General features: G+C 52.5%; 3 protein-coding genes across 3 annotated transcripts; all 3 read left to right on the top strand.

Moving 5' to 3' along the window:
• Window positions 1–20: 20 nt before the first annotated feature.
• NCU07889 (hypothetical protein) lies at window positions 21–3,803 on the top strand. The gene is made up of 2 exons (XM_957729.3): window positions 21–632; window positions 705–3,803. The coding sequence occupies exons 1-2, from the start codon at window positions 602–604 to the stop codon at window positions 3,395–3,397; spliced, it is 2,724 nt and encodes a 907-aa protein (XP_962822.2). The 5' UTR covers window positions 21–601; the 3' UTR covers window positions 3,398–3,803.
• Window positions 3,804–4,304: 501 nt separating this feature from the next.
• xyk-1 (D-xylulose kinase) lies at window positions 4,305–6,705 on the top strand. The gene is made up of 3 exons (XM_001728085.2): window positions 4,305–4,617; window positions 4,695–5,149; window positions 5,244–6,705. The coding sequence occupies exons 1-3, from the start codon at window positions 4,563–4,565 to the stop codon at window positions 6,504–6,506; spliced, it is 1,773 nt and encodes a 590-aa protein (XP_001728137.2). The 5' UTR covers window positions 4,305–4,562; the 3' UTR covers window positions 6,507–6,705.
• Window positions 6,706–7,261: 556 nt separating this feature from the next.
• NCU11352 (hypothetical protein) lies at window positions 7,262–9,490 on the top strand. The gene is made up of 5 exons (XM_001728084.2): window positions 7,262–7,390; window positions 7,456–7,687; window positions 7,803–8,053; window positions 8,106–8,178; window positions 8,234–9,490. The coding sequence occupies exons 1-5, from the start codon at window positions 7,385–7,387 to the stop codon at window positions 8,992–8,994; spliced, it is 1,323 nt and encodes a 440-aa protein (XP_001728136.1). The 5' UTR covers window positions 7,262–7,384; the 3' UTR covers window positions 8,995–9,490.
• The last annotated feature ends 586 nt before the right edge of the window (window positions 9,491–10,076 follow it).

Here is a 10,076-nt window from a genome sequence, read left to right on the forward strand (position 1 = left end):
ACCTAACCTGCACCACTACCTAGGTACCTATCACAGCACCTTAGCTCAAAGGCGCAAGAAGCAACGCCCAAGCCCAACCTGCCCCTCTCATCCGACTTCGACCCTACGCTACCAACCGGTCTTGTGTGCGACTGAAGGCTCCGAACAACACAGGCGAGCTTGGAAGCTTCCCCTCTTCCATCCCCGCAACGACATCCTTAATTCCTCAACACCAGAGGGCTTCTCGCCAACACATCAATACCACACTACATCGCCTTGGGATCTCCGACTTCGAACGTGGACGCCATTGCGACAACATCACCACGTCACTCCTCCCACACACATCGGAACCGAACTTCCCTGTTCCCCTCCAGACCGTCTACCCAATACGCCATCCTCACGGGATCACCGAGACCTACCTACCCGATCATCATCCCGCACTACAAACCGCACCGCACCGCTCCACCTTGCTATTATCGCTGTCGCTACCGCTCGGTCCCCCCGTTCAACTTCGTCCATTAGGCGACGGTGTACGACGGCATAGCTTGAGCTACGCGCCTTGCCTCCTTTTCCGACAAGTATATATTTGTGGACATGCTTCGAATGGTTGACACGTTCCAATATGACCGAATCGCAGCTGAAACTCGAAGACTGTCCGTCCCCTTTCTGTATCTTGGCTATCCTGCCGGGCCTCGAGGCAGTCAACAGCTAATACCTCTGCTTAGGGTTGGACGACCTCTGCGTTCGCTTCATCATCAACCTCCCCCAAGAGGATCTTAGATCTGTCGAGCGCATTTGCTTCCAAGTTGAAGAGGCACAATGGTTTTACGAAGATTTCATCCGTCCTTTGGACGACCGCTTACCCCTAATGTCCCTCCGCACCTTTTGCCTGCGCATCTTCGCCCACTGTCCGCTCCTCTCGACCTTCACCGTCGGTGAACATACGCAGGCCTTCGAACGATTTCTTCAATACAAAACCCGAATCCCTGTCCGCGGCGCCATCATGCTGAATGAGGCCATGGACCACGCCGTTCTCGTCAAAGGCTGGAAGAAGAATGCTAATTGGAGCTTCCCCCGAGGCAAAATCAACAAGGACGAGGACGATTTGGACTGCGCTATACGTGAAGTCTATGAAGAGACCGGTTTCGATATCAGAGAAGCCGGTCTTGTTCCTAAACCGGAAGATGTCAAGTTCATCGAGATTACTATCAGAAATCAACAGTTACGACTGTACGTGTTTCGCAACGTCCCTATGGACACAGTCTTCCAACCCAAAACCAGGAAGGAGATCAGCAAAGTGGAGTGGTATAGGCTCTCTGATCTCCCCGCATTTCGGAAGAAAGGTAATCAGCAGCAGGATACCGCCGCCGCCGCCGCGAATGCCAACAAGTTCTACATGGTAGCTCCGTTTTTGGGACCGCTGAAGAAGTGGGTGTCCCAGCAGAAGAAGAAGGATGCGCTCAGGGCTGGTCAGAATCCTCATCTCGCTGCGGCGGCACAGCTGGAGGAACCTCTGACCGAAGATGACATGGGCACCCAAACTGAAACGATGGGAGAGGTACCAGCAACTTCATCAAAGGACACTTTGGAGGGAGCTAACCGTGAGCTCCGACGGTTGCTGTCGGTTCAGAGTTCGACCGTCGGTTCGCAACCGCCAGTGGGCATGCACGCCGCTGCCTCGAATACGGATAAGGGCGGGGCGTTGATGGCACTCTTGAAGAAGAGGGAGGCCGAAGCGCCTCAACAGGCTCAAGCGACTCGCCATCATGTACCCCATACGCCTCTGGATCTGACTTACCAAAACCCTTCAGAGCCGGAAACTCCACATCATCACCACATTGCTCAACGCTTGCCTGTTCCTAACTTCCAGCCTCCGCCTAATTTTCCAGTTCCTCCACAGGCCAACCAGAACCCCAATGCTGGGTATCATAACCAGCCGCAACCCCCTCTTCCAAGTTATGGCTATGGGCAAGATCAGTACACGAATGTACCACCTCCCCAAAGAAAAGAGCCTGTTCTCCTACACCCGCAGCCTCTGCCGCCGCAGGTTCAGCAGTCCATGCTTACTAGAGGGATCTTGGGAGTGGCAACACCTAACCTGCCAGACACCACGGGCCAGAGACATCAGCAGCCTCTTCAAGCCAGTTTGAAGGCGTTCTTGACTCACAGTAGGCTGGATCCTACGCAAGGGCAGATGGCGTCGAACCCACATCCCCCTCAGCTGACGAATCAGGCAATGTCTCTTTTGAACGTCTTCAAGGGCGACAGTGTGCGTTCTGGCCATGATCGGGGCCTTGGTGTCAATACCCAGGAAAACGTCCACCCTCAAATGGCAGACCAGCCTCGACAGCAACCTCCCAGTAGTTGGCAGCATGGGCAACAGCCTAGCCCTGCCGGACAATACTACGGGCAACATGCGCCTCAGGTCACTCAACCACCTTTGGTCAATTCCGTGCCGCATCCTGGACTGGGAGGAGTTCCTGCGGGTGCTGCCCCTAGGCCGATCCAGCCTGCGGACTCGCATCGAAATGCCTTGTTGGACATTTTCAAGAAAACAGGACCGGCCTCGCCATCCGGTAGCGATATGGCGCCCAAGTTACACACTGCAGGCCGGCCTGACTTGGCCACCAGGCCGGATTCTGCCAGTCAATACAATGTCGAACCACTTACTCAGAGGCCAGGTTGCACGGCAGGTGCCAGCACAGAAGTCGTTCCTACTAACGCAGAGCACACCCTACCGTATAGACCTCAGATCCTGGCCCGGCCTAAGGCTCAAGAAGCTCAGGAGCTCACGCCTGCGCAACTGCGCAGTTACGCTGTTCCCGCAAGCACTGTTTTGCAAGATCTTAAGAACCAAGTCTATCCCAACTTGCCATCTGCCAAGGACCGTCTGCTCAGGCAACAGGCCGAGGCCAGGGCCAACAAGTCGCCCGTAGCCAATCTTGCCGCCACCGCGAGCCAGCCATACAACCAGGATCGGTCTCCTCAGACCGCCCACGTTGCGCCTTCGTTTCAGCAATACCAGAACCAAGCTTCGCAAGTGCCCAATGTGCTCCAGCAATATCAACAGCGCCACGGGGGTGATAGTCCCAACCCCGAGCAGGTCAACAAGTTGCTCTCGCTTTTTGGCAAGCATCAGCCATCTCCTCCAGTGAGCTTCTCGCAGCCTTCGCCGGCGGGATCAATGGGGTCGAGGCATGTCGAGGAGAAGTTGAAGATGAAGGAGCCTGTTATGTTGGCACAGGCGAGGTCTAGGGTGCCCTCGTTTGCCTCGACGAGCGGTGGGGAGCTCGCTGTTCCTCAAGGCCATGATCAGGGTAGCAGACCCACTTCGAGTGGCGGTAGCCAAACGCCTATTTCGCCGACTGATCGCAACTTTTTGCTGTCGTACTTGAAAAGCATTCCGGGTCCTCGTTAGCGTTGAACACCGAGTATCGGGAGGGGAGGGGGTGATCTATTTTCTAGCAGTATTGTCTTGGGTTAGTGGACTGATGTAGGGGTTAGTTAGTGAAGGGAATCCTGCTATGCAGTTGTCGCAGCGCCTCTATGGATACCTAATTATGTGGTGAAGGAGGTTGACTGTTACTGACTTGCTTAGTCAATCACTGGTGGGATGGGGATGGTCGTCCATTCACTTCTGGTTTATTCCTCTGACTCGCCTGAAAAACAAGCAAGCGATCAAGTGATTCTCTCGTTAATATTGGTTGAACCAACGCTAGCGTTACTTTCATTGTAATCATAGTGTGATTGTGTATCGTACCCGGACGACGAGTTAGACTCTTCGCATTCACCTTAAGAGATCATCCACATTCGTTCACTCCCCGCTTAAGTGCTGGCAACCGTTTGGACTTGAGCCAGCATTATCTTACTTTGAAGGCGAAGAGATGATGACTACTCAGTTTCATACAGCTTTGGCCACAACACTCTGTAGAGGTATTTGACAACGTGGTGATGGGCTCAAGAAAAAACACGGGAGACAATGTCTATACCATTCTTCCCATGGACAACAAAAACACCAAGACGAGGTTGTCTCGTGAACGTCGACAACACTGAGATCAAACTCGCGGCTCACCCCTGAATCATCTACAACATCTGATTGGTCAGAGGCGCATTCAGGCTAAATAGGAGAGCGCGCCAGTCCGCTACGGCTCGCAGCGCATCACGCGGCTTGCTGCCCCTCCACCATTCCCCTGACACAGCTAGGATACGCTGGCGTCTGGACCGCTGATGCCCCGCTATACCCGCCATGGGGATGTTCATACCGGGATGCTAATCCCTATACGTCACCCCACTGGAATGGACGTTCAAGGTTCTTCCGGATGAAGTGACGGTCGATTGCTAAACTTATTTACGACCCTCCTCGACATTTTTATCCATTGGGTTCCTGACTTCCTTTGTGACTCTTCATCTGCTTTTTCTGAACCTTTCCTGTCTTTCATCTGTACTGTTTTGAGTTTTTGAAGCCAGCGAGTGATATCCCAAAGAGCTCTTGCGCAGTATCGTCATATTTGTCGTCGAGCTCTCCTCGACTCATAGAAGATTGAATTCATCGACAACGTACAATTTACACGCTGAAACACAGAATGTCGGAGGGACCTCTTTACCTTGGGTTTGACTTGTCAACTCAGCAGCTAAAAGGTTGGTTTAAGCACACAAAGCATGCTTCGTTCGTTCACTTACACCGAGCTCAAACTAATAACCTTCTTCTCACACAGCAATCGTAATCCAGTCCGACCTCTCCGTTGTTTCCTCCGCTAAGGTCGACTTCGACGGCGACTTCGGCGCCAAATATGGCATCAAGAAGGGCGTCCAAGTGAATGAGGTCGATGGTGAGGTTTTTGCGCCCGTTGCCATGTGGCTTGAGGCCCTCGACCTCGTCCTCCAACGCCTTCAAGAGGCCAAGACCCCTCTCAACCGCATCCGCGGCATCAGTGGTTCTTGCCAACAACATGGCAGTGTATACTGGAGCCGAGAGGCTGAGAAGCTTCTCGCAGAGCTTCAAGCGGATAAGCAGAGGGGGGATCTGGTGGATCAGTTGAAGGGAGCCTTCTCCCATCCTTATGCGCCCAACTGGCAGGACCACAGCACGCAGGCTGAGTGTGATAAGTTTGATGAAGCTCTTGGGACAGCGGAGAGGTTGGCCCACGCTACGGGAAGTGCGGCACATCATGTGAGTTGTTTACTTCCCCCTTTTCTCATATTTTGAGATGAAGGTAAACAGACCAATGGACCGACCGGAAAGACTGACAAGAGCACCACACAAGCGCTTCACTGGCCCTCAAATAATGCGCCTCCGCCGCAAGCTCCCCGGCATGTACGCCTCCACCTCGCGCATCTCCCTTGTCTCTTCCTTCCTCGCCTCTCTCTTCATCGGCTCCGTGGCCCCCATGGACATCTCCGACGTTTGCGGCATGAATCTCTGGGACATTCCCAGCAACACTTGGTCCGAGACACTCCTCGCCCTGGCCGCCGGTGGCTCTACCGAAGGCGCCGCCGACCTCAAGGCCAAGCTAGGCGAAGTCCGTCTCGACGGCGGCGGCAGCATGGGCAAGATCAGTCCTTACTTCGTTGGCAAGTACGGCTTCTCCCCGGACTGCGAGATTGCGCCCTTCACTGGCGACAACCCGGCCACGATCCTCGCCCTCCCGCTTCGCCCGCTCGACGCTATTGTGTCTCTGGGAACCTCCACCACTTTCCTGATGATCACGCCCGTCTACAAGCCTGACCCATCTTACCACTTCTTCAACCACCCGACCACCCCGGGTCAGTACATGTTCATGCTCTGCTACAAGAACGGCGGTCTGGCCCGCGAGAAGGTCCGGGACGCTCTTCCCGCCCCATCCAACAGCTCCAAAGACCCCTGGGAGACCTTCAACCAACACGCCCTCTCCACCCCTCCGTTGGATGTCTCCTCACCAGCAACCGATCAAGCCAAACTGGGCCTTTACTTCTACCTCCCCGAAATCGTCCCCAACATCTCGGCCGGCACCTGGCGGTACGAGTGCTCCGCCACCGACGGCTCCAATCTCCAACCGGTTAACCAGCCCTGGCCCGTGGAAAAGGATGCGCGCATCATTGTCGAGTCACAAGCGCTTTCTATGCGTCTGCGCTCTCAGAACCTGGTTTCCACGCCTCCCTCCACTCCCTCCGGAACGTCGTCGTCGTCCTCTTCTTCGGCACTACCGGCCCAACCCCGCCGCATCTATCTCGTCGGAGGCGGCTCTCTCAACCCGGCCATTGCGCGCATCATGGGCGACGTGCTAGGTGGCGTGGACGGGGTTTACAAGCTCGACGTGGGCGGTAATGCGTGTGCACTGGGAGGAGCGTATAAGGCCGTTTGGGCGTTTGAGAGAAGGGATGAGACGGAGACGTTTGATGAGCTGATTGGCAAGAGGTGGAAGGAGGAAGGGGCGATACGGAAGGTGGATGAGGGGTATAAGAAGGGGGTGTTTGAGGGGTATGGAAATGTGTTGGGGGCGTTTGGGGAGATGGAGGGGAAGGTTTTGGAGGTGGCGAGGAATAAGTAAGGGGGGTGTATTGATGGTTTAGATGAAGTGGGATGACCGAAATCTGTCGTCTGTAACTGTGAGATAAAGATGACTTAGACAAGAGATTCTAGAGGTTGGTTGTAAAGGACGGGGATTGCGCTCTTCACTTTGCACGACCTTTTAGATATTGTCAAAATATACATTACCTCTGAAGAATAGGTATTTATACTTGGACTCAGCTCGCAAGCGTCCAATAACTCTATACTTCCGTTCTTCACTTGCCAGAGAAGAGTGGTTGTGATGATCATACCAAACGTCCCCAGCCGAGCTCCCGGGGCTAAAGTGGCTGCTTTTGTTTACATTACCCCTGAATCAACGCTAACAACTGAACGCTGCTGGTACTGGAACGGCCAAGAAGTAAAACATAAGTCACATATTGTCCTCACCAAAAGGCGTTGGATAACAACATCAGGAGGACTTTGTGACAAGCCAGCCTGCTGATCATGATTTCGAAGAGGTCAGAGATAGTGGTTTCCCCATTCTTGGGAGCAGAGTTCTGAAAGATTACCTGCCTGACTGAAACGGGACGACCTGACACGGTGATTACTTTCCCGATACTGATTGTTAGTGGAAGCCACGTAATCATATACTGCAGGCCGCACTTTCCTATCAGATATCATCTCGATCATCTACCTAGAAGAACCGAAACGACAAACGACCACTTGGGGGTTCGCCAAGCACGCACGCACTTGGGAGAACTAAGTGGAAGGTACCGACGACTAGGTAGCCTGATTATCTTCGACGTCACCTCATTTAGTCTCAACGCGCCCGCCACCACCGAACCCAACCTTACCCCGTCCTCTACTCACAATTTTGATCCAAACAACAATGTGGTAGAAAAAAAAGTTATTGCTGAGATGTTGGTAAGTCTCCAGTCCAAATTTCGCAACGGATGAATTAACAATTTTGCTAACTGATCACTGTGTAGCGCACCACTTTTGGAGGAATCCGCAACCTAATCGGGCGTCTCTTCGTCCACAGCATGCCCGGGCACCGCCGGAATCGCGACAACGGCGGCGGCGGCGGCGGCGGAATGATCCTCGGACCAGTATCCTACCTCGACTGTATCGTCTTTTGCATCTTCCTTGCTCCACAACTGATTTGGAATGTCGGTCTGCTACCGACCATCAAGTGCATGCTGGAAGCGCTGCCTTTTGTTGGTACGTTCTTCTCCACCTTTTCGCCTTTCTTACATGTATCATAACGAGCAGTGATCTGTCAGTAATTTGTGTATGTGTGTGTGTTAAGCTGCTAACACCGGATGTGGCTACATAGTGTTCAAAATCCCTGTCCAGTTCATCCATGAAAGATGGCTCAGCAGCTCTCATGACAAGTCACCGTTTGTTCGGAAGGCGTCGCCGTTTGAGGACTTTGTCATCCGATGTGTGCGGTACGCCTTTGCGAATATCCCGCCGAAGATTGGACGGGTGTTTTTCTCCAAGCAGGTGGCGCTGCCGTTTTTGAAGTTCCGCATGTTGAGACATGGGTATTTGAGGAGTCCTATGCATTGGAGGGAACATGTCACCGTAAGTGCGATGCTGTTTGAGGCCGTGAATTGCGCTGACGAGGGAGAAATAGGCGAATTTTAGAGGCATATGGGTCATCAAAGATCCGTTGGCAACGCCAGACTTTGTCTTGTATTATGCCCACGGTAAGTTAAACGATCTTCCCGGTCTAAAACGATGTACTTGGCTGATTTTGGATAGGCGGCGGTTTCTCGATGGGCTCGGCCTACTTCTACCTCGAGTTTCTTCTGAGCTGGGCATCGGTGTTGTCTTCGTCCGGGTTTAAGAACCCCGCCATCTTCGCGCTGGACTATACACTCGTTCCTGATGCTTCATACCCTACTCAAATCCAAGAGGCGATCGAGGGATACAGATACGTTCTCAAAGTGGCACGCGACCCAGCCATCGTATGCGTCAGCGGTGACTCGGCAGGCGCAACACTAATTTTGAGCCTCTTGCTGCATCTTAGCTGCAAAGACGCCAGCGCAAAGAGGTATGGAGTGGGCCTGCCAATGCCAGGTCTGGCCGTCTTGATCTCACCATGGACGACTCTTGTATCCTCACGACACACCAACACGACAAGCGATTACCTGAACGCCGAGCAGCTGAGTACGTACGGAAAGCAGTTCGCCGGCAACAAAATGTCGTGGAGTGATCCGCTGGTATCACCGGGATGCTGCAATGACGCGGCGTGGTGGAGGCGGGCAAGTCCGTCAAATGGTATCTTCATCACATACGGGGAGGAGGAGGTGTTCTCACCCGAGATTCATGGTCTGATCGCGAGGCTCAACGAAGCAGGCTTGCGGGTCGAGAGCGAAGTTGAGGAAGGCGGAATCCACGCGTGGCCGGTGGCGTCGCTGTTTCTCTCAACTGCCCGCGAAAAGAGGTTGAAGGGGGTGAAAGGCCTAACGATGGAGATTAGAAAACGGCTCTCTACTTCGGATGCGGCGAAACCAATGTGAAGGCAAGTAGATGTTATTTTGTCAGATTAGATCAAGTTTTTGTTTGCCATCATGGACATGCGGCGAAGATGACCCCTCAGTCCTGGTTCGGGCTCGGTTTCTCCAACGCCGTGTTCTTAGTCTCTGGAAAATCAAGGTGCTCTTGAGTATCATCATGCAAATGAGAGGTATGTGTTCAGCCCATATGTGCGCCGGTGCGGACATGCTCGAGATTGTGCTGCTGCCGAGATCTTACATTCTGCATACTTGGTCCAGTAGCTCCGTAAACAAAGCGAGGTTGGCATGATGCCCTTTGTGAATCGCGTGATGTCGAAGCGAGGTTACAGAATCCGTTCGTTGTAGTGAAAGGCAGCGTCCATGATCAACTCATCGATTCCCAAATGCTGAAATGAGACATGACCGGGTGCCGAGTTCACAATCCATGACCGACCGGGTCGTGTAGCTGTATACCTCTCTAGAAAAGGACGGGGTTGCTGGGTTTGATGTTCTCGAGGCGAAGAGGGCGACGGGAATTGACGACAAGAAAAAAGGACTGGAAGACGTGCGATGCAACTGAACAGAAATGGAGCTGAACTCCCTGTGCCTAGCCTAAAACGCACAGATGATTGGAAAGAGTACTTGGGGGGTTCTGGGCGCCAAGCTTTCTTTCCCCCCTACATTCCATATAGGGGGCGCCAAAAATTTGGGACAGTATTTTAATATGGGACACCCCACATAGAAATTTACTAGCAAAGTGACCCATCTACATACACAACACCCATACTATAAATCGAGATTTATTAACACAACGTTGTTAGGAAGCCCAGTAAACTACCCAAATAGGAAGAGTATATATATAATAAGGGATTTGATAATTTATTTTATTTATTTAACTATTTTATATAATATAGGTAGCCAATTGAACTTCTCCCTTACTCGTATATGCCTCAGACTTCCTCCTCCTACTTTAATAAGGCTTACCCCGGCCGTTGTCCATTTAAATACCTTATTTTAAGTCGGATTGTACCTTCGATTAATAGCTTTATTATACTTCCCTATATAGTATCCTCAAATTTACATTCTTATAAGAGGAAGGGAATTAT

This window comes from Neurospora crassa, linkage group III (assembly GCF_000182925.2).
Source record: "Neurospora crassa OR74A linkage group III, whole genome shotgun sequence".
In the NCBI taxonomy this organism is placed as follows: Eukaryota; Fungi; Ascomycota; class Sordariomycetes; order Sordariales; family Sordariaceae; genus Neurospora; species Neurospora crassa.

Excerpts from the sequence above, each read along its gene's own strand:
- NCU07889 (XM_957729.3), top strand. The coding sequence starts at position 602 with ATGACCGAATCGCAGCTGAAACTCGAAGACT. Across the intron at positions 633-704 it reads GCAGCTGAAACTCGAAGACT|GGTTGGACGACCTCTGCGTT; the intron begins GTCCGTCCCCTT and ends ACCTCTGCTTAG.
- xyk-1 (XM_001728085.2), top strand. The coding sequence starts at position 4,563 with ATGTCGGAGGGACCTCTTTACCTTGGGTTTGACTTGTCAACTCAGCAG. Across the intron at positions 4,618-4,694 it reads GTCAACTCAGCAGCTAAAAG|CAATCGTAATCCAGTCCGAC; the intron begins GTTGGTTTAAGC and ends CTTCTCACACAG. Across the intron at positions 5,150-5,243 it reads CGGGAAGTGCGGCACATCAT|CGCTTCACTGGCCCTCAAAT; the intron begins GTGAGTTGTTTA and ends GCACCACACAAG.
- NCU11352 (XM_001728084.2), top strand. Across the intron at positions 7,688-7,802 it reads GGAAGCGCTGCCTTTTGTTG|TGTTCAAAATCCCTGTCCAG; the intron begins GTACGTTCTTCT and ends GTGGCTACATAG. Across the intron at positions 8,179-8,233 it reads TGTCTTGTATTATGCCCACG|GCGGCGGTTTCTCGATGGGC; the intron begins GTAAGTTAAACG and ends GATTTTGGATAG.